General features: G+C 38.0%; 5 protein-coding genes across 5 annotated transcripts; 3 read left to right on the top strand and 2 right to left on the bottom strand.

The window, feature by feature from the left end:
- Positions 1-6617: 6617 nt before the first annotated feature.
- On the top strand, positions 6618-7303 carry GCK72_010636 (uncharacterized protein; the record flags this gene model as incomplete). The annotated part of the gene is made up of 3 exons (XM_053727968.1): positions 6618-6648; positions 6779-6855; positions 7181-7303. The coding sequence occupies 3 exons, from the start codon at positions 6618-6620 to the stop codon at positions 7301-7303; spliced, it is 231 nt and encodes a 76-aa protein (XP_053587545.1).
- A 732-nt stretch (positions 7304-8035) lies between these two features.
- Positions 8036-10572, top strand: GCK72_010635 (uncharacterized protein; the record flags this gene model as incomplete). The annotated part of the gene is made up of 5 exons (XM_003110939.2): positions 8036-8091; positions 8137-8360; positions 8412-8911; positions 8967-10418; positions 10474-10572. 5 exons carry the CDS (start codon positions 8036-8038, stop codon positions 10570-10572), a joined length of 2331 nt encoding a protein of 776 aa, XP_003110987.2.
- Positions 10573-12073: 1501 nt separating this feature from the next.
- Positions 12074-16597, bottom strand: GCK72_010634 (uncharacterized protein; the record flags this gene model as incomplete). Its single annotated transcript, XM_003110839.2, has 3 exons — positions 12074-12143; positions 12195-12281; positions 16512-16597. The coding sequence occupies 3 exons, from the start codon at positions 16595-16597 to the stop codon at positions 12074-12076; spliced, it is 243 nt and encodes an 80-aa protein (XP_003110887.2).
- Positions 16463-16723, top strand: GCK72_010633 (uncharacterized protein; the record flags this gene model as incomplete). Its single annotated transcript, XM_053727967.1, has 1 exon — positions 16463-16723. The coding sequence occupies one exon, from the start codon at positions 16463-16465 to the stop codon at positions 16721-16723; it is 261 nt and encodes an 86-aa protein (XP_053587544.1).
- Positions 16724-19929: 3206 nt separating this feature from the next.
- On the bottom strand, positions 19930-22946 carry GCK72_010632 (uncharacterized protein; the record flags this gene model as incomplete). Its single annotated transcript, XM_053727966.1, has 12 exons — positions 19930-20022; positions 20111-20233; positions 20278-20379; positions 20426-20591; positions 20771-20898; positions 20947-21119; positions 21169-21385; positions 21432-21536; positions 21618-21758; positions 21964-22359; positions 22755-22829; positions 22875-22946. The coding sequence occupies 12 exons, from the start codon at positions 22944-22946 to the stop codon at positions 19930-19932; spliced, it is 1791 nt and encodes a 596-aa protein (XP_053587543.1).
- Between the last annotated feature and the right edge of the window lie 800 nt (positions 22947-23746).

The raw sequence follows: 23746 nt of genomic DNA, 5'->3' as shown, positions 1-23746 counted from the left end.
TGTTCCGTTAGAAATTCTTCTAGGATCTTAGAATCTTTGAAGGTCGTAAAGTACAGAAAAAAGAGATCTCCTCAAGATTATCTACTTCTCAAGTTTTTATTTCCTTTTGTATGTAATGCTGGCCGACACTGTGTTAGAAATTCAGAAATATTCACTGACAAATGAAAAGTGACATCTTCTAGAGGCTACAATTCAGTTCTACTGATTTGAAGAATTTCAGTTTTCTGTCTTTTTCCTGTAACCTTTAGTTGTTCTGTCGATTCTGTCGGTTTTGACCGTTTTGCGTGTGTTGGTCGTAAAATCGAATGAGTGAAACCTGTTATTTTTATTTGAAATAGTCTAGTTGCCCTGTTCATTGTGTCTTAAAATCAAGATGGAATAGGAAAATTACTGAAAACTTCCCATCCCTTTCGGCATCTGGGTGTCCATTAGTTTTTTTCATCATCAGAAAAAAGAGGGGAAAAAAACGAAGATTGAAGAAGATTCCGATCGTCGCAAATCATCACGTGTCGTTCTACATCGTCTCTTTCTCCCTCTCGTTTCTCCATTGAACTCTTTTTTTTACTTCGGTCAGGTGAACAATCGTCGTCAATTTCTCTCTTCGAATCGCCGCTGCTGACTTGGCATTTCGCCAGGTATTAGTTTTTGCACTCAACGGTTCTAGAGACGGTTTTCATTTTTCTCGTTGTCAACAATTTCTGCAAATGTTTTGTTTTCTTGCCGAGTCAAAGAATTCAATATAAAGGAATGGGGGTTTCAATAAACCCTCCTGAAAGAAGCTTTTCGTATGCATAGATTCATAACATTTTAATCTCATACAAAGCCTCCCTTTTCACCAAAACGGGAGCTCTCTTTCTCCTCATTAGTATATTCCTGTGGCATCCAAGCGAAGAGAACCCAATTAAATCTTGTAATGTAGCTCATTATTTTATCTCTCATTTTCTGAAATCACTGAAACGCACACAGAATGAAGTCTCTTGCTGTGGTGTACGTAAAAAGCTCCATATGACAGCTCGTGACGAGACCGGAACATTCACTGTTTTTTCTTTTTTCTTTTGAATGTCGTAGATCTTCACATGTTTATTAAATCTAAACTGTCAGTTCGACAGAGCAACCTTGCAGACTATTTCTCTAGCCTCCCAGGATTATGGGTGTTCCAGTCACTTGCCCCCATGTATTGACCATTGTATTGGTTTACAAAAGGAACACGTTTTTCTTCGGCACGTCTTCTTCTCTTTCTTCCGAATGGCAGAATCTAATATTGATTAGTTGTATTCATCTTCTTCTTCTCCATAAGTTGTTTCTTTTTCACATTATTAAAAAAATAATCTGTCTTCATTTTATTGCCTCCAATTCAGTTTTTGTCCGTTGTTAGACCCATTCGACACGCCTTATTGATCCTAATAGTGAGGTGAGAATCGAAAAACGATTTAAAAATTAAATTGGCAACCATCAATTACTATCCGAATTGACAGAACACGGACATTACAAGAAACACGTGATATCTAAAGAAGTTAAGGTATTTATAATATACCAGCCTGGCTGCCGCGCCTTCGGCGCTTCATCCGGCTGGCCTCTCCTTATTTACGTGGTCACCTTCTCAGAAATGTGTCCGCGTGGCCGAGTGGTCCAAGGCGGCGATCTTTGCGCAAAGAGCGCAAGTTCGATTTTGGGCCCGGCCGCCTTTCTTTCTCATTTCTCAAAATTTGCGGACATTGGGACAGATGGACAGACTCCACATGCGTTTTATATATAAGAATGATCGATAGATGATTATCTAATCGGTGTGTGTGTCTCTTTTCCAAACCTGCTCTTCAAGGATTCCTAATCCTTTCCAATCGGCTCGTGTCTTCACACGACGTCGTCTTCCTAAATTCTTTCATATTCACATCTTCTTCGCAACTAACAACGTCTTGATCCTCTTCAAAACTCTCGCATTTCCGTTTATTTCATAATCGAATGTGTGATTACATGTTATACACCTTTTTGATTATACGTATTACATACTCCCATTTTCCACCTTATTACGGGTTACTTATACGCAGAATTTTCAATGCTATCAGTTCGCATATATTATTTTCCTTCTTCTTCTTCTTCTTCTTCTTCTTCTTCTTCTTCTTTCAGCTTTTTTCATGTCGTTATCAGAGTAATTCAGGCAGAAAAGCCTTTCTAAACCACAAGACTTTTCTCTGTTTTTCCATGCATTTATGGCAGAGCTCGTCTCTTTTTTCGGTTTTGCTGCTTCAAGAGTTTGCACTCTTTCTCCTTCTCATCTTCGTGTTTTTCCGCTCTCGAGAACGCGATTATTTTTGCGTCACCCGCTGTGGATCAGAAAGAAAAATGACTTTTTACAGTAGATTAATACCTGATATACCTTACTTTTTGATGGCCTTACAAGATAACGTTTCATTGCCTTCGCCTTCTTATTCGTCCGTAGCACTATCCATCCAATCTTCGCTCTTCTCCTCTCCTCCTGCCCTCAACCCCGTCGTTGTCGTTTTTGCATTTTATGTTTGCACTGGGTTCAAAATGTGTGTATATGCTGAATCTAACCTCCCCTTCCAACTTTCCTATTTCCTCTCTCCTATTTATTTTTCTCATTCTTCGTCTCCAGTGTCTTCCTCTGTTTCTTCTTCTTCTATTCTTCTCGTGTTGTTATTGTTGCTACGTGATCATCATGTGAAATTGACGTGTCGACTTCATGTGGACACTGCAAAAAATGTCCACTTCAACCCAGATTTCGATTTTTAGAATTATAATTTTTGCACTATTTCTATCACTCTTTGATAGTTATTCTTTTTGATCTCAATATCATTTTCTGATTTACTTCGATATTCGGAAACTAGTAAGATCAGTTTCTCTTTATACCGTATCTCTTCTCTGTCAGCTGATACTGATACTGCTGATGTACGTGTTTCAATGGTTTCCCATTTCCTACTCCAACTGTAAACAATTGCATTTCGATCAATTCATCGATCGACTTTAGGATCATTTCTTATCTAGGAGACATTTCATTTTTAGTTCTGAAAAATGTGCGTTAAACAAATAGTTTCGAAATCGTGAAACTCCTTATCAATCAGGCAGTTTCCTCTTCTTCTTTTTCTCGAAGTATTTTTGACCAATCAAATGTTCCTTTTTTCGATTCAACTCCATTGCATCCGAGTGTTGAAAATCGCTGAATGGACAGGTCGGTGAACGAGTTTCTCTCTTTTTCTTCCTTCTCCATAAACGACGTTTTCCTCTTCTTGATCCACGTCTTCTCGTAAGAAGCAGCGTGTCGGTCTTCTTTTTCTTCTTCTTCAATTAATGGATGTTTCTTTTCTCAATTGACCTCTTCTTATTCTAAAAGTATTTTTGTCGTTCACGTCGTCTATTCATCTTCAGACTCATCCCTTTCCGAAGATTTTTGTATCTTATCCCAAAAGTCACCGGCATCTTTTTGAACGTCTTTGTCTTCTCCACTCCATCACAATCTTCATCTATCCATCACTCACTGTACTTGTGCGGAACAATACCCCCGGCAAGGCAGCGCGTCGCCGCAGATCTGAAGGAGAAAAAGATTGCTGTCTTTCGTTTTCTTCTTCTTCTTTGTATTCTACGTCTCCATTTGCCAACGACGTCTTCTTTTTCTCTTACTTTTCACCACCGCCGCACTGTGTGTTGCTATTTGTCTTTTCGGTTGTTTCTCGTCTCTCCTTTTCCAAATTTTCAACCTGCGAAAGACATTGTCGACCTACCCGAAAGAAGAATAGAGAGATAGAGGAAGACGGCTATCCAAAATGTATTTACCGTCGCAAAAATCGGGAGTTTCAACAATGTTCCTACCCTCTCTCGATATCGTCCATTTTCTGCCCCACCAGGTTGTTACCGTCTGATTCTCTCGCATCTCTTGATCTTTATGCCTCTCGATTCCCCGCTCTCGACCTGCGTTAGTTTGATCAACTCAAATGATTCCCGTAGCGGACTCCACGTGGTTATGTGTTGATCGAAGCATCAAAATGTACCATGTGAGAGTGGAAAGAATAAAGAATGAAATACTATGAAGCCTATCAATCAACGATTATCATGTGGAGCAGCTGGGTGCATTTTTTGAGATAAAATATACCTGGTAATGAAAAACTGATAAAACGAAGAATGATTCGCAACAAAAATAGTTTTCTGAATGTGTGGCCACGTCCTACTGTACATTCAACTGGGTAGATCTTGAAACTACACAGTTTAAAATTATAAAAATACTGGAATGAATTTATCTGTATTCTTGCCGAGATGTTTTCAACAGTTCGCCAACACTCCACACAACACTACAGCACTTCTAATGTCATCCATAAACCGTACTTTTTAAAACAAACAATACATTTAATGGCAGAAGAATCTCTGCACTTCTCTCCCATAAAACATTCCGTTTTTTTCTTGACTGTGTGACTTTCCATCATTCCCTAGCAGTCCTTTTTCGGGCTCTCTCCGTAAAACCGGACAGCTGACTCAAAATAGAAACACATCACAGTGCCGTTGCATAAACATATATTTGGAGTCACTTTCGTTTTTCACAAAAATATTTCCATGAAATCGTCAAATGTAGATTTAAAAAAAAAGGAACATGGCTTCTTTTACTCACAAAAAAGTTACTGAAGCCTTTGGGAAGAAGAACATACGTATCATCATGTGCTTCTTTCTGTTCTTTATTTTCTTCTGATTTTCCAAGACGACGCCACCTGGCCATGTGCTCTGAGAGCTCACTGCCACCCGATGCAATTGACAGTTTAGAAAAAAGAAGAAGAGACGAGAAAATGTGTTTTTTTCTTCTTCTTCTTCTCTTTGCTCGAGGTCGTCGCTCAACTTTCTCTTTCTACACTTTTCATCATTAAACTTTCAACTAACAAGAAGGAAAAGAAAGTAGTTCTATTTTCTTTTCCCGTCAATACGAAGACCGTAATCCGAAAAGATGCAATTGTACGCATCTTGACCTACCCATTCATAGTGGCTGAATGGTCTGTTGCAAACTTCTTTTTCGTCGTCCTTTACCCCAAACAGTCTCTTCTTCTTACTCCCAAATTCATTTTCTTTCTTTCCTTCTCTATTCCTTCTTTCCCACATATTCCTTCTTTCCCTCTTTGTCCTCCATCTCTCGATTGTCCTCTATGTCTGTCTCATCCATTGATATTTACCACACACGCAATTTTGTGAAAGCGATTTTTTTCTCTCTCCACACGACCAAACGATTACTGCGGGGCATCAGGAAGAGAGAAAGCGATGCTGGTTTTTTTCAATGTGGAGGTAACAATGAAACACATAAAAAAGTTTATATTTAAAACCGTTTTCAATTTTCAATCTTTTCCTCACCCCTTTCCAACATTTGTATTCAATTCCAATCCCTCCAAATCTGTGACATTTTTTGGAGAATGGTTAAAACCGAATCAAAATTTAACTATGACGGTATTGATGACGCTCAAATATATCCTGTAGTCTAGAAACGTATTTATTGGACTTTGCTAATTTCAATATATCCCAGAAAGATAACTTTATATCAGGGATTCTCCTTCTATATGTTTGATTTATTAGCCTCTTTCCATAGTACAATGTTGTCACAGATGTATTAGCAAACGAACCAACTAGCGTAAATTGTGCTTTCCTGACACTTTTGTGGAGCCACCTGGATGTCATTCGGTTCATATTAAACTGAGGTCTAACTTTTTGAAGAAAACCGTAGCATTACAGCGATTCTTGAAAACCTAACTAACAATGCATTTAAAAAATGTGATAGCGTAATTATCAGGATGTTTCGCACATTTCTGTGCATCAACAATACCGAAATCTCATCAAATTTAAAGTTTAGCGGAGATTGTATTGATAGGTATTCTTCTTCTTCTTTTTCTTCATCTCCCGGGAAGTACCCCTCTCCCCCTCTCATCGCGATGAGCTCTCGTTGTATGTCTACGTCTCTATCCACTCACCACAGTCTATTTCTAATGTACTCTTTTTTCTTGTTTCTGTAAAAAACTGTAAAAAGAAAGATGAGATATCTTTAGAATAGGTATGTCAATCGTTTTTGTTTCGCTTTTACATTATTTTTACACTCGAGATATTGTTAAGAACACATATACAGAAGTGAGATATCGGTAAAAGCGTAGAAAATGTTCGCATAGATATGTATACATTAAATGATCATAAGAAGAAGAAGAAGAAAGAGAAGGAAAAGAAGTGTTGAATCTTCTCTCGTTGCCTTGATATTTAGGAAAGAGTGATAAGAATTTCGATAAGCGAAACTCTATGATCTCCTCTCTCGACACACTATTTAAGAATGTCATTAACTTGTGTGTCCGTCTACGGTATTATCAATCATTTTCTTCTACATCTACTCTCCCCGTCTTCTTCTTATTCTTTTTCTCTCTTTTTCTCTCTTCTTTCAAAACATTTCATTTCGCACCCACTCTTTCTGCTTTTCTTCATCCATGTCCTGCTTCTTCTGTATTCGGAATCATCCTTTAACATCATCATCGTTGTGCCACCTGCCCTTCCTCTAGTTCTCATTCTCTCTATCTCTTTTTCACTTTGACAGGAAAGTTGCCAGTTGCTCGGAAAGAGAGTCGCACCGCGTGCTTCGAAGCATTTGGTGATAAATGAATGCCTCCCCACTTTTTGCTCCTCCGGGTTTTGCATTGTTATTGCACTTCGTTTCTCTCTTTTCCTCGGTTCTCTATCAACACCTCCAGTCTTTTATAATCATATACAGTTGTTGTTTTTAGATTTAAAACGCTAATTCTATTTTATCATTTTTCAGGTCGAGCTGGCAAACATGGTAAAGCAATCACGTTCCTCACTCAAGATGACACGGCCGTCTTTTACGACTTGAAGCAGGTAAGTACTCTTCACACATATATATCCCGTAATTGGTTTACTTTCTTGTCGCACTAACTGAATTCCCCTTTTTTCTCTTTTTCTTCTTTTTCCCCGGCACTTCACACATGTATTTGGGGTGGTTTTTGCCTAATTTCCTTCTTTTCTCGCGCCAGCGCCGCACTTGAGCTGGTTCTCCAGAAAACGAAAAAGGAAGAAATGGACTTTGTGTGACCAAAAAATGTTCGCATTTTTTTGAGAAGATTCGTGAGAATTTCTGAAATCAATGACGGGATATAGACTTTGAAAAAAATCAGATTACGTCAGAAACGTATGAAATTTGCAGGTTCTCCTCGAATCGCCCGTATCTTCATGCCCACCGGAGCTTGCGAATCATGAAGCAGCACAAGGGAAGCCAGGACAGTACACTTCAAAGAAACGACAGGATGAAACACTGTTCTTGAAATAACCAGTAAATCTAAATACTTTCCGCTGAAATATCTCAATCTAAGATTTTTATTTATTCCTTTTCATTTTATTTTCTTTCACAATTTTTCTTCTTTCAAACTGTCGAATAAATTATTCAACGACACTTCCCACCTCCAATCTTATCTTTTTTAAACTCTCACGTTGCTCTGGAACGTTTTTAATATCTAATCTATTTTCTTGGTTCTTCTTACCTTGTTTTTTTAATTGTCTTGTGAATGTTATACTTTCCAATCAATTAATTTACAGGATAAACCGGGGAACGAATCGAAAAGTGTGATTTTGCCATCGTCGCTCGTCCGAAGTTATTGGAGGACGACTCGTCAGAATTTTGACGAGAACATGTGAGTTCTTTTTGTTCTAAAAATTGTAAACGCATGTTTTTGATAGATCCGTAACCAACATTGAAAGAAAAAACTTTTAAACAATAATCATTTCAAGCATAACGATTCGCCGTAACATTTTGGTCTCTTTAGAAAACGTTTTTTGTATTTTCAAAACCAAATAAAATCGAATCACAACAAAAAAATGCGAGCGCCATAATAAAAAAGAATAAAAACGATATTTTCACACTTTTTTTGCAGAAATCGAATTGTGTGATTTTATATTTGTTGTTTTTTGCGAATAACAACCAAAAGCCGCCACGTTGACGTCGTCGGTAGTTGATTCGCTTGGAAAAGCACCGTTCCAAAAGCAAGAACAACAGAGCAGAAAGATGAGCGAAGAGGATTGGCCTTCGCCCAAATTTCGAGAGCATGTCATTCAGAGACTGTAAGTTTTTATTCTCTTTTCATCCGTTCACTTACTTTATTGTAGGGAACCTGAATTGGCCAGAAACCGACAGAATGCACCGAATCTGCCTGTACCTGGCGATGCACGACAGGTTGAAGAATACGTATTTGCAAAGTGTATGTCGAAAGATGAATACATGAGGACAATTGCAAAAGTGATAAATGCCATCAATTGTAATAGTAAATCGGCAGCAGTCCCTTCTGTTCTTCAACCATCACAGTTTCATAGTCCACCTTGTACAACAGCAGGTAAATATTGATTTATTGTGAACGGCGTATAACTTCTTTTCTGATTTCTAGTGTTGGGAGGAACTACGCCCGTTGGTTCAACACCTGGTTATCGAGCCCCAGTGCCTCCGGACCCTCAGCCGACATCCGCGCAAGCGAGAAATCCTCCATCAACAGTTGCAACAACTCAAGCATCTACAACACCCTCCTCTCAAAGTACAGTACCCGCTGGAACCGTATCTGCATCTGCTGCTGTCGCAGCCGCAGTTGCTAACTTCCCATCTCCGGACACTGCTATCCGTGTTGGTGGCCAAACTACTCCTGGATCTCAATCATCAGGACAGTCTTCTGCACCAAATGTTCCATTCCCGAATGGTGGTCCTCAACAAGGTTCAGTTCCAATGAACGGAGGTGGAGGTCCAGCAATGGGACAACCACCACCACAAATGGGTGCACCGAATATGGGAATGGGTGGACCGCCTGGTGGATATGGAGGTTATGGAATGATGAATGGACCTCCAGGTGGAGGACCAATGGGTAGTAACCCATATAATCAACAGATGAAAAAGGAGGTAAGGAGACAAATTGATTGTCTTTGAATCATAAAAAAAGTTTCTTATTTTACAGATGGAACAAAATCGTCCGTGGGACCCTCAAGGCCATATGTACCAACAGCCACAATGGGGTGGTATGCCGCCGCAACAAGGACACGGATACCCAAACAGACCAATGAATGGACAGCAGACCACACCCACGGGAACATCATCAGTACTTGAATCACTTATCAATCAACCACAACAATATCCCGGTCATCACAATCAAATGGGGCCAACAGGTCCAGATAGAAATATGCCGGGCAATCGTCCAGGCGGTGGTCCAGGAGGGCCTCAACGGCCTGGAATGCCAGTGAATCAAGCAATGATGAGTGTAGAGGATCAAAACGTGTATTCGATGAAATTGAGAAATATGCGTGGAAGTTGTGAGAGTTTAAGAACAAGAGCGAGACAGTGCAGACAAGAAGGAAATCATGAAGCCGCACATAAATTGGAAGTGATGCTCAGTGTTTTGGAAGGTAAACGAGTCGTTAGTCTGGAATATCTGAATCATTTGGAGACGTGGATTGCCAGGAAACAAGATTTTTTGAATATCAATCAAATGGCTCAAAATCCAAATCATATGGGAATGAACGATCCTGTGATGAATGGCGATCACGGAATGATGGGTAATGGACAAGTTCATAATCCATATGGAGGACATCCTGGGTATAACCATGGACAATATATGGGTGGACCACCACCTCACATGCAGCAGCAAATGCATCAGTCACAACAAATGTGGCATCAACAGCAACAACAACAGAGAATGATGCAACCACAAGACCACATGATGATGGGCGGTGGAGGACCAATGCATGGAATGTATCGAGGTGATATGGGACATGATCAAATGACATCTCCAGTCAATAACCATCGTCATGCTCCTTATCAGAATCCAGCGATGAGAAACAATATGAGACAAATGCCAAATGGGCCGGGACAGATTGGAAGAGACAGAAATTCCATGAGTGGATCAATGTCAGGACCGTCTTCTGGAGCTCCATCGATGAATCCAATGGGTACACCAAATCAGAAAATGGGAACACCAGGATCCATTGGTGGACTTTCAGGTCTAGATGATTTCACATATGATGACTTCCTTCCAAACCCAATCGATGCTCTCCAGCCAACTCTGCATGTTGGAAATCCATCAAACTCGATGAATTCTGGTCAACCAGTTCAACGTGCTAGCCTTACTGAAACAGCAAGAAAAGAGCTTCAAGCTCTTGAAGCACGATTCGAAATTGACCCGAATCATCAACGACACGATGCGAACCATATTCTTGTATCTTGTAAGCTTCGAAATCAACCATACCCACCACTTCGTCTCGTTGTTCCAACAACATACCCAGCTGGAAGCGTAACAGTGGATCGAGCGGTTATCGACCTGGATGCTTACCTCTACGATGATCTTCAAAATGTTGTTAACGAGCGGTTATCAAGGCCCGGACTTTCATCATTGACAGACTATTTGAATGCATGGGTTAGTTTTTTGGATTCTAGAAGGAACTGGGTTTTTAACATTAAATTTATTTCAGGAAGAACAAGTGAACCAATATTTGCAACAGAATCAATCAAATATGGACCCATCGTTCGGTGTCAGCAATGATTTCTTCTACGAAAATCTTAATTTGTGAGTAAGGTAGTGCTTTCTGTTCCCTTTTTTCTTGCATGCTTCATCCACTTGTCAGTTATCCTTTTGCTTTTTTGTGTTGCTGATTTCTGATTTTCTGTAAACTTTGTTAAATCAATCATTCAATATAGAAAATCAGAATGCTTATAAGCATTTTTTTTTCGACATGGTGTGTAATCTGAATATATAATTCTTAGTATTTAAATTGGTTTATTTTCAGATCAAATGCATTCTAAATCTCATTCTTTGCTTCATCATTGATCGATTCGAATCGCTCAACCAGTTGCACAAAAACCCTGTACAAAATCAGAAGAGTCGTTGGATTCATCAGTTGTTACATCTTCATATTTGTTAAATTCGCCAGTCCAGCTTGCCGTTGCATATCAGTTGTTTCTTCTGTTGCTGATCGAATAATCTTCATTTTGGGACCTTCCTCTCTTCTTTTCTCTCCCTACCGCCACTCATCAATTCCTAGTCTTTAGACATTCAAACCAGTCCAATCTTCATCTGAAATTACGGTTCAAAAAGTTCTTCTCTCCCCTCATATGAAAATGTGTAGTTTGTATGTTTCTCTCCACTCCGATATAGTCAATTTTATGAAAATGTGATAATAGAAATCGGGAGGATCGCTTCTTCTGCTTGTTCGAATTCATAATAGATGGTTCTCGTAATAGACGAGGCACCAATGTGTTCTTCCTGCAAAGTTGCTGAACATTTCGATAATCTTTCTCTTCTTCTCACCCATCCATCTAAAACGTGTCTATGTTCTCCTATTTTATTCGTTTTCCACTCTTTCCGTTGAGATTTCAAATCCCCCAAAAATACCTCAGTTTTTTTCTGTGAACACACCAAATACAGATACCCTTCTCCACCTAGTACTTTATATATATTGGTTAAAGAAAAGTTTAGTGATTCATTTGTTTGTTCTAGAACTGATAGACTCGAAACGCGTTCATTTACTGAAATCAGGGATTGTTTTTTTTTACTAAATATATATTTTTTCACTCTCTCTCTTCTGTAAAATTCTTCTCCAGTGAACTAGAATATTGCTCGGAGTTTTCCTTAGAAAATGGTTAGTTTGTGTCCGTTTCCCTCTAGATTCCCCTCCTCTACAAAAACTTCTCCTCGTTTCGAATCTGTGATCCGATCTTTTGCCTGAAAAGTATGTTCTCTTCCCCACTTCTTCGTACCCTTCCCCCTGTCCTATCCTATTCTTGTTATTATTATATTTTGTTTTCATTTTTCTCCGAATTACCCCTCTCCCCCCGACCTGTGTACATTTCTTTTTTACACCACAGTACTCTCAAGTCTTCTTTTATCGCTATGATATTTTTATTATTTTTTCATTCATAAAACATGAAATATAAAAAGAGTCATATACATTTGGCAATAGAAAAGAAAGAAGTGATATGAAATATCAGAGAAGAGAATGGAAGTTTTTTGAGGGAAGGAGCGAGGAAGAGACGATTGAAGTGAAGATACCGGTTAACAAATTGTGTACGTTTTCAGCGACATTGAAAGCATAAAGCGAAGAATGCACCAGCCACGAATCCTATGCCTGCGATACTGGCTGGACTGAAAATGTCAGATTGAGAATTGGAATGAAATCGAGAGAGAACAACTTACTAAACCCAATATCTGAGACGATAGCAACACTCATTATCGCAACATGTTCCATAGGAGAAGAATGTATCCATCTCTGGATCGGCGCATCTGAAATTTCAGAGAGTTTGGTATTTTTCAATTCTTTTGGAAATAACGTGTTTCATTTCGTATTTGATAGACCAGCCATGAAGAGTTTCATCCATAACCTTCTTTTGGAAATCAGAAAAACACAAAAAACAATAGAAGCCTAACAAAGAGTACTAGTAAATAATTATTCGTTTATGCACTATTCCGTTGGAAATACTATTTAACTTTGAGAGTATTCGACAGAGTCAACTGTCCGATTATTTCAATGTTCAAATGAGTAGTGATGCGAAATAAGTATTTGAACTCTTTTCATTACTGGTCATAACGAATGCGACACTTGCAGTTTTTAGTTAAAAATGGTCAACTTTGTGACCGTGACACGGATAGTCTCTCAATATTGATTGTTTATGGACGATACAGATCACAAGTAGAGCTTCATTATTGTAGTTGACAACTTTTTTGTACGGGCACATCCTAAGAAGTTATCAATCGTCAAAAATTTCTTGCACTTGTTGCACTTGCCCTTTTTCAGTGCTAAAAGGAGCAATTTTTGAGCTGTTTACGTAGACTGCCTGTGTCGCATTCTTTATGGCAAATCTTCCAAGTCATTTACAGTGAATTGATGTGAAAAAAACTTAGAATTCGTATTATATTTCACTGAGCTGGGAGTTATTTCTCTAGAAAACAGTTCCGTGAAAAAGTGGAACTGGAAGAAAGATCCTAAAGTCTGCTCTGCGCAATATATACAAATAATGTGAGACTCGAGAATTTGTTTTCTTAGGGATTCCCTCTGAAAGTTCTTCGTTTCAAATGAAAACTGACAAATTCATCTAAAAATAACACAAAAATCAGGTCAACTTCCTGAGTGAGACCCCCCAATTTCTTCCCGAAATCTCATTCTCTCTCTCTCTTTATTTTCATTTTCTTTCCCATTTTTACCAGTCCATCACCACCATTTTTTTATTCTCACCGCCCCCATCAACACATTTTTCTTCTTCTTCATTCCTTCTTCATCTCCGTCTTCATTTTTTCTTTTCTTATCCATTTCAGTTTGATCCTCCAGGGGAAACAGATCCTCCTCACTCTCTCCTCCTTTTTCCCAAATTACCCTCCATTTTTTGCGCCTTCCGGAGCCAGTCAAGAAATGGAATAAAGTCGTCGAGGCGCCGAAGTGAGTTAAAGAAAAAACCGAGAGACGAGTTCAGTGAATATGTCCCAAATTGGCGAAGAAATGGGAAGGGGAGCTACCCGGGAATTTGAATAATTTTGGACACTGCTTTTGGGTCACAAGAAGAAGATGGACAGAAGTAAATTTGATTTGGAGGACGACGTGGCGGAGTGAACCAATCACAAATAGTTATTTAGAAGAGAGAGGAAAATTGAAACGGAAGGAAAACGGAAGTTATGAATATTGTGGTGATGGTCCACAACAGAGAGTACCAATCATTTTCACTTTAAAAGTTTTCGAAGATTTTGGAAAAATGATAAACAATGAAATTTCAGATGAGTCTCTCAGAATTGGGAAGATCTTCAACTGATAACTTAAGAATGTTTCCAAATTCATTTCAGGGCTCATAATTCAAAATATGGATGTATGACGAGGTATTTTAAAACGTCACCTTTCTTTTCGGCTAGAAGTTCTTGAATTGATGAATAAATTTACATATCTCGAAATATTCTTCTAGCTAATTTCACTAGAACTCTTCTTGAAGGATATTCCTTAATTTATCAAGTAAGCTGTAGTTTTCAGACATCATCCGGTTTCTGAATTTCCAGCTCCAAGTCTCCATTAAATGTCAGCTATATTCTGAAAATTTCAGAATTCTCTCTTCATTTTTGAATTGAACCTGAATTGAAAAGGTCCTAAAACTACGTCAGCGATAGACAGTCGGAGGCTTCAGCTTAACTAATTCAAAAAAGGGTTTCCATTCCCGAAATCACTTCCGAAATCTCAACAATACTGAAAAGAGCTCTTCTTCTTTTTCGAGACCATGACCTTTCCCTCCCATAAATTCTCTCTTGATGGAAGCTCGTTTCATTTCGTTTTTTTCCAATCTGGGAGAGTGAAATGTCGTTTTCTTTTCTCCGTTTTTTTCCCGTATCCCGTGGGTGGCTCTCGATGACTTCTTCTTCTTCTTTTTCGAGTTAATCCTTCAGAAGACGTTGCTTTTCCTTCTGCTCATCTTTCATCAGTGGCGTCTCCAATTAATTGGAAAATCGAGGAGAGCCTTCTCTCTCTCTGCTTCTTCTTCGTTTTCAGTTTTACTCAGGAGTCTCTCAAAACACAAATGAATGAGAAAAAAGGAAAGTATTAGCCTTGTTACAGAATGAATTTCTGCCGATTTATGTGTGTAAATGACACATTTCTCTTCTCCCTCTACTTCCGATATTGTTAAATATGCAACATTCCAAAAATAAGAAGAGAACTCTATCGTGTTTTCATCTTCTCAATTACTTTGTTTTTTGATCTACCCTTTCCCTTTTCTCTCTCTATTTGGACCAAGTCGACAGGAAAAAAGTAGGCGAACGTATTCAGATGAAGGAGAAAAACGGGAGGAGGAGGAGGAGGTACGAATGTTTTCGATGGGTCGACTGCTTCCATCAGGAAACACTTTGGACCGAAAAAAGAAAGGTTTTGAACGGAGAAAACAGCCGTCAAGAAAATTATAGAAAATTGTTGAGATGAAATTTATGGGATTTCAGATTACAAGCGGCAGATGAAGGTTACTGTAGCTCTTTAATGAGCACCAAAAGCACCCAAAATTCCGAAAAGCGAGGTTGTAAAGAGTATGGTTTGACAGCTTCCCCAGTTTCCTGATATAGTTTCCAGAGCAAACCTTTAATATCTCCTGGTCTGATTCTGTCTATCCAGACAAAAATGCTACAGTACTCCACTAGGAAAGTGCAATCCAATAGTTGCTGGTTAATCTAATTGAGAAAAATATATTGGTCCCTTCCAAAAAAGTGTAAAACGGGGTCAAAATCTTTCTTCCGAAATTCGAATCAAAGTTCACTGGAGCGCACTTATAATTTCATCGCACTGACTTCCATTGTTCTTTTTCTCTTTTTTCTTCTGCTCTAACAGATCACATCTTTTCTTTTTTTGACATCTTTGACCAATTTGTTGTTTGTTATACGATCATTCATCAAAACATCACTGAAGCAGATCTTCTCTCTGTCGAGAGACAAATTCCCTCTCTTTTCTCGTCCATTTTAATGCATAATAGATGGTTTTTACGAAAAAGGGAAAATACGAAAATAAGAAGAGCATCATCATATCATTTTCTCTCTGAAAGACGGAGAGAGAGAGAGAGCTATTTGTCACTTACACGTGGTTCTCTTCAATAGAATTCTGAAGGATTCCTCTCTTCTTCATCAATTATCATATTGAGCTCGTTATTCGTCAATTTAGAAGAAGGAAAAGAAGAGAAAGATGAGCAAATTAGAAGAAGAAGAAGGGGGGAGTGCATGTAGCAAAGACTACGAAGATTAGGTTTCCAATTATTTTATGTTTAAGAGCGACAAGAAACGGATGGAAGTAGAAGTTCCGGTCTTCGGAAACGATATTCTTTTGCTTTGGTGCGTCATTGATACGTGTAGAAGATACAATATAGTCAAGAGAAGGTGAAAGATTACAAATGGAAAAGCTCTAAATGAATCTAGAATTAACCATTTTGTGAGTTAAACAGTATGCTAGTGAGATCCTGCTAATTTGATGAGCTCAATGAAAAGTCTTCGGTTTCGTCAACAGTGATGGAAAAGAGCTTAAGACCAGCAATACATCTGTGATGATTTTCAGCAGACGTATATCGTACAAACATCATTTTCAGTATCAGTACTGTCTAATTTATACATATCAGGATGGAAACGAAGTTATCTTGGACAACTGAAAGCCGGTTTCATCTTGTCTAATTACACCGCAGAATCACAGAATCAATTGATGGGAAATGGAATAAACGTGTTACTCCAACTGTGAAATTTGGGATTTTGTTATCAAAAGTCTACGCATAAGAGAAACTTTTTGGGAACACTCAAAGAAGTTCCAATTTGGTATCTGAATCTTCTGATTTCATCATGCCGTTCAATTTTCTTTTTTCATATAACTGTCTCTATCATGATCTATCGAGAGCCTTCAGAACCCTTCTATCCTAACCCAGACATACGAAAATCCTCCCGTCTACCCAAATTTCATTCCTTTGTAAATGTTCTTCTTCCTTATCCTGAGAAGAAAAGAAAAAAATCAAAACTCACGTGTCTGGATAACATGTTTCTGTCACAATGGAAGCGACTGCTACGCCAGTGACGCAGATCACAAGAAGGACGATGCTCCGGTGCATCCACTCAACATGGAGCAATGCCACTTGGCCGGGTCTTCAAATCTGGAAGAAGAGACTAGAAACAGTAGTTCTGGAAATAGGAATTGGAAAGAAATCAGAATAATCAAAAAAGGAAAACAGATGTGAAAAAGGAGTCAGGAAGATTAGAAAATGTCGGGGGAAAGGGGGTGGAGGAGCTAAAGAAGAGCCACGCCCCTTTTTAGGAGCACACGGGAAAAAAGAAGAAGAGGAGAAGGAAGAAGAAGGGGAGAAAACCCGAAATTGGATTGTTTTGATGAGAAAAAAGGGGCGTTGAAGGTGTATGTTAGAAGAGATGGGAGGAGAGTATATTTATAAAATAGACTATTTTTTATACAAGAAATGAAATATTCTCGGGCTCGTATTCTGAATTTTTGAATATATTTTCTCGGCTATTTTCCATCTAGATCACCGTGTTTATGTTTTTAGAAAAAGAGAGAATGGGAGAGAGAGGGAGGAAAGAGCAATTTGTTGAATGTCGAACAGATGTGAATAGTAGAAGAGCAGAGGGAAAAGGGGGCGGAGCTTTGGAGGAGAAGTCTCTTCTAATTTATTTTATGAGTTTTAGTTTTGAGAGGATAACTGAATATGACAACATATGGTAGAGAAGAGGAAAGTGGTCACGATGGATTTATGTCAGAAACAGGGAAAACGAAGAGATAATGGAATGATGGAGAGAAGAGAAGTTAGGTGGGGTTACGGTAGGTTAGGCGAAAAAATTGTATTGATGTTTGAATCTACAGCAAAAACTGTATTATAACGGCATGCCATTATATTTTAAACTGCCTTCCAGACAAGTTTCGATGGTTTTTGAGATTTTTTGAGACTTCGTTCACTAAATAACTTTTCTAGGCGTTCAGTTTGCTATTCTAAATGCTATACATACACATTTTATTCACACTGATTTTATTCAGAATCATGGAAAACTACCAGGACGAAGCTAGTGGTGAATATTGAGCATGTAGGAGGTGCCGTTATAATACAGTTTTTACGGTGTGTTTCAAATTTAGGATTTATTAAATGGGAAAGGCTCCATTCGATCAACGATCTATTCGATATGGAGAACAATTGTTAAGAATGAAAGGACAGTGAAGAAAAGGCAACTGTGAAATAAAATATTTTGGATATTGGAAAAACAATGATTTGAAGTTTCAAAAAGAACTTTAACTCACTATCAGAGCCAGTTTCCAGTAACACCTGACTACAGCAATGACAATAAATAAAATTTTCAAATCTCAAGAGAAATTGAATCTGAGAAAATTCCAGATCTTTCAGTCTGTTGTTCTGCTTTATTGGGGATTCGGATGATAACATATTTGCCACAATTAGTTTTTTTTTCTCATAGTCACTATGAACATAACGTTTTCTGACGATGCTAATATACACATTCACTTCTAGGAGTCATCTAAATATGTTGTCCAAAAAGAATATATTCCCTTCCGAAAAATGTTGTTCTTTTCGGAAAAAATGAGACTCGTTTTCAAAATAATGAGACGATTTCTGATGTTCTTATTTGAAATAATGCAAAGCAGATGTTGGTTTCAAAAATGTGGTCTCAAAAACCATTAAAATTTGTTAAACTCACTAAAGAAAGAAGGGCTTTAGGACTATTACGAGAAATTCCAAGATATAAATTTGAGCGATTTTCGGTAGCCGATTGTTTTGCATGAATTAGAAATTCTAAAAAGAAAAACTGTTTTCCGAGATTCGAATCTCCGAGAAACTAAAGGACAAACCACACGAAGCAACTCAGTTCATACAACATTGAATCCGACTATTTTACTGTCTCCATCCTTCTTTTTTCATTCCATAAATAATAGGTTCATGGCGTTCCAGTCGAGTAGAAAATGACATAGAACATCCTATTCCAGAAAGCGACCACAGCACGAAAAAAGGCGGAAGGACAGCTTGTTTTGGAATGTCAAATGAGCCATGAGAGCAAGATTTTGAGAAAAATAGAAACCATGGCGAAAAAGAAGGAATTCGAATAACAATTCAGGTTTTTTCTCTTGCTTTTTTATTCGGAAACTCATATTCGAAGAAAGAGAAAAAATATAGAGAAAAGGTCTCGTACTAATCTCCAAATGATGACAATGACCACCGTTGAAGATTCAGAATAGTAGAAGAAGAAAAAGGGAAAAAGGGTCAATATGATTTATTGAAGAACATGAAGAAGACGTCGACGGGGACCCATCTTCTGCCGTTTTTATCGTTTCTTTGGTTGGAAGGACCTCCCGAAATGAAAACAAAGAATGTAGGTGCTCGATTGAAAAGAAATCATAAAAAGTCAGGAGCAAAAAGCATGTTTTTTGAATATGTGGAAGTTAATAAAAACATTTTTTCTGGAAGGTTTTAGGGAATAAATCAAGCGGAAACGGATTGAAGAGTATAGAGTATATGATGTCATTTTAGTTATATTGAAAAGAAAACAGAAAAAAGAAAAAGGTCAAGAAGGGGTCAATGGAACATTTTTTGAGTGGAATCAGATTTTGAACTTCGATTCCTAACAAAATCATAATAGATTCCAAATCGTAAATATATTCATTTGAAGGTCTTAGTTTCAGTCAAAGAAGATATTTTTCTGTTACATTTTCGGAGATTTTTCATCATGAGTCTGTAAGTTCTCTCTCATTTTCACAACACTCTCATTTTCACAACTAGATAGCAACGTTCTGATTCGAAAAGACTGTCTCATCGCAATAAAATTCAGTTACTTTGATTCTGTCCTTTGACGGATGAAAACTCAATGAAACAGACCTTGAATTGAACTTTCTTAAATCAAATATCTAGTGCAAACGCCAAAAAAGAAGAAGTAGTACTTGAATCGTTGAGTGAGCATCCACTTCTGAATTCAAAATTTCCAAAAAACACAAGTAGTAAAAAAGGGAAAGAAAAAGGAAGAAGTCGTTGAGATTTTGCAGGAAAAGAGTTACTTTCAACTATTGGAATACTCTTCAAAAAACCACATAAAAACGGCAACATTTCTTAGTTTCAGAAACGGAAAGAGAAATAGAAGGGACAATAAAAATGATAGTGTCACCCATTTCTGTCGCAGACGGCACCAAAAGGGGACGAGTGCTCGGGGAGCACAAGGGAAGAGGGCGGGAGAGGAAATGATCCTCAAGGGACATAATTTCGGAATGAAGAGAAAGAAAAGACTGAGATTTGTCACTAGAAGAGAGAAAGAGAAAGACCGTTGAGCATTGAGTTTTTATTCGAAAAAACGAGAAGAGATGGACAAATGAACATGTATTTTGGGATAAGTATCAAGATAGGTAAATTAAATTTATAAATACAGGTAGAGTGGGGGATGATTAAGAACTTCCGAATTGAGAACTATTTTTGAGAAGTTGGTCAAGTAACTGAAGTGGACGATGGAGGGTTACTTCGATCCAACATGGAGTTTCCTGAAATTATGTTGGTTTTAAAGCAGTCAGTCTGAGTGGCCTAGAATCCCAGAAAAGAAGAAACTAGTTTAATAAAACATTACGGTACCTTGATAGTCTTTCTCTGATAAATATCTCCCCATGCCTTCACGAATGAAATTGCGATTGTACAGAAGTCTCGACGCATTCTATCGACTCCGCTATCTGGCATAATTGCTGGCATCACGGACATCTGGAAACACATTTATCACAGAGGTTATCTCGAGTTTCTCTTACCGGCGCATAACCGGCGACTGCTGCTGCCTGAGCACGAACAGCCTCATTACTCGATTCACTGCGGCGAAGCATTTGCATGTATGCCCATCTGATATCAAATACCTAAATGAAATCAGATGAAAAAATCGAATCTCATTCCGTAAACTACCGTAAATGTGGCTTCATTTGGAGTGAAACGGTGTGCTTTACTACTATATTCAGCTCCTTGAGTGTAGTCAAGATATCCAGATCTCACGAAGATTTTGCAGTTCGAAGTGATGGAGACGTTTCCATTGGCGTGTGCAGTCAGTTCAACACCTCCGCCAATGTGGATTCTGGAAGAAAATGGGTTGAGCAAAGATTGCTCCGTTTAGTTCATTTGAGGAATATTCGAATATTGCATGTGAGTTTATTTATTGGGACGAAAGGAAAAATATAGATACAAAAGACTGGAAAAGGTCCCTCACGAGACAGTTTCGAGTTAATGAGTTGAAAAAGTTATTAAAATACTAACCTTGCTTTCTCACTAGCATCTGTTCTATGCACATTTGAAAGTGCACCGAGACAAAATCTTCCTTCGTTCTCTCCATGTGGATCCATTCCACCATCCACAATTACTTTTCCGTGATCCAGAGCACTAACCTAAAACAAAACCATAACATTTTCAACCTCAATTCAATCAGAACCAACCTTAAAAGTTTCTCCGATTTGTGTATCCAATTCATAATAAATAATTGAGCACCAATTATCTAATGGCTGAGATGGTGTTGGAACAATTATTTGTGTGAGATCAAGGGGAATATCAGATATCAATGGGGGCAATTGAGGTGATGTATGTTGGACATTTGATGTTGGGAACCCTCCTGTATCAATATCAATTTGTTATTTCTCTTTCTATTCTTCTTCTCTTACCATTAAAATTGTTATCAGGAGGAGTACTTGGCCAATCACCATAACTACCATCAATCATTCCCTGCTCTCCCATATATTCATTTTTCATTGGAATATCTCCGCCATGAAGAGTGTTATCTGCACTTGTTATTCGATTCGAAACAACTCGTTCGTAGTGATATGGATTTATACAAATATTATCTGGATGGTCGGCACATGTTTGGCATTGAACAAGTTTCTGGAATCAGAAGAATTGAATGTTTGGGCAACAAAGGAATACATACCACCAGTTCGTTTTTGCTGACTTTTGGCCATCTCCAAATTCTGGCATAAACGACGTGTGGGACTCCTTTACGACCTGCTACTTGAAGACGTCCATCTAGTGACCTCTGCAAGCTTCTTGGTATTGAAAAAGAGTTTCTAATTCTAGATTTTAGAGTAAAAGAGTAAATTATTTCAGTTAAAATTACCTGAATTGTGACACATCCAGTTGGTTGTTTCCCGTTTGAAGTAACTGCTGTGATGAGAGCATCTAGTTCGATTCTCTTGTCTTTTAACTTTTTCACGAGTGATTCGATGGCTTTCCGTACAAATTCACTGTCTTCTCCGCCCTGAAACAATAGTAGAATTCAATGTTTGCTGACGTTTGTACCGGTTGGAATTGAAAAATTCCACTACTATCTTGGCGCCTACAGTAAGATGTTTGGGTTACAATTTTGGAGTGAAACCGACAAAGTTTGCTCGATGATGTGTTCAAAAGAACAGCTCAAATTGAAAAGCATCTTAGAATATCTAGTGGAGATTTCTCATGCTCACCTGTTGATAACATTGTAAAACATGTGAAATCTGCTGACATGAATCCATCGCTGTCGTGAGAACTGCTCCAGCATTTTGTGAATGTGACGATGTTTGATGTGAGACTGATTGTGATGGCGGAGGTTGAGATGATGCTGCTTGTTGTGCTTGTTGTGGTTGTTGTTGAGGTGTTGGTTGAGGTGGTTGAGATGGTTGAGAAGGTGGAGGAGGTGGAGGTGGAGTAAAAATAGAATTGTTGTTATATGCAATTTGAGGAGGAGGAATGAGCATTGTTCCAATAAATCCATTAAACGGTGGTGACTCATCAAGACTGTTCGTTGTGTGCATATTGTGAAGATTTGGAGGGTGATGACTGACTGTATAAGGAGATGACATATGGGGGATGGGGACGGGAAACTGAAAATGAAACGATTTTGAACTGAAATTGGGATACTTATGATTTGTTTGAGAAATTTGGAAAGGAACCATCTGAAAATTCAATTCAGACGAATTCAGCCTACGTGGTTTCCATCTTTATTTTACAACTAGGTCCGATAAATTTGATTGAACTAAAACCCATCTATAGTTATGATGCACATGTGTAAAAACAAATACTTGGCTTTCATCCAATCTGGAGGCAGTGTCAAACCCTCTAAATCAGTTAGTTCTCACGAAAAAAATAGCAATTAATACTTTGATACTAATACTTTACTATAATCCAGTTTTTGGATTTTCAACCAGAATTTCAGTCTGTTCTACCAACAAATACCGTCATTTTCTTGAATCTTTTCAAAATTAAATTTTTTTTGTACCTGGTATCGATTATGCGAATTATTGAAATACTGCATTCCACATAACAAATTTGTTTGATAATCCATTGGTGTGTACTGAAATATTATTGGTCATAACCGGGATACTGTATCTTTTCTCACCTGAATCATTTGCTCCGCTCCATACAATTGATCATAGTACATAGGATTGGAAGTGGATGGTTGGGAGGTCATCCCTGGATGAAACATGACTGTTTGAATGATAAAAAAGTTCAATTCAAAAAAAAAGAAGAGTTTTAAAATAAGAAGAGAACGAGAGAGAAAGAGATAGAAATGGGAAAATTGAAAAAAGAAAAAAAGGCGGAGTTTGAAGAGAAAAACGAAAAGACTGCAGAGAACAGAGCTGATGAGAAATAGAAGAAGATAATCTGGGGAAGAAAAAAGAAGAAAGAAGAAGAGCTGAATCAGAGGAGGTGGATCCGAAGAGGAACGGTGTCTCTAATGAAGAATAAATGAGGTTGTGATTCGAGGTGACAATAGAAGAATATCATCCGAATGAAGAAGAAAAAAAGAGAAAGAGGAGGAGAGAAAGAGAAATCAAACAACAAAACGAAAGATCTTGAATATGTATCATGTTATCAGAAGGTGTTCTACTTGAAGATTGTTTGTTTTTGGATCGGCGTTATTATGAAATACTGATTCTGATGAAGAAGAGGAGTGGGAGGGACTTCGGGGATTACGGTAGGTGTTCTGTGATGAGAGGAGAGGGAATAATTAATAACTGACATATTTGAGAAGAAGTTTTTTTTAGAGAATTTCCTGATTTTAATGAAGAACATAAGAATTGGTATCAGACTTATCCAATTTGATGAAACATGATAAGATTTAATAATAAATGTTACAGGTCTAAACTGAAGTTCACAGCTTTCTGGTAGTTTTTAGCTAGAATATGCTGGCTCGAAGTCCACTGTCTAATTAGAAATCAATGAAAAGAATCATACCTTTCTGAAAATTTTGATTGTTTTACTTCTCAT

This window comes from Caenorhabditis remanei, chromosome III (genome assembly GCF_010183535.1).
Source record: "Caenorhabditis remanei strain PX506 chromosome III, whole genome shotgun sequence".
Classification (NCBI taxonomy): domain Eukaryota; kingdom Metazoa; phylum Nematoda; class Chromadorea; order Rhabditida; family Rhabditidae; genus Caenorhabditis; species Caenorhabditis remanei.
The sequence above is the reverse complement of the archived record's forward strand: the minus strand, read 5'-3'. Positions and strand labels throughout refer to the sequence as shown.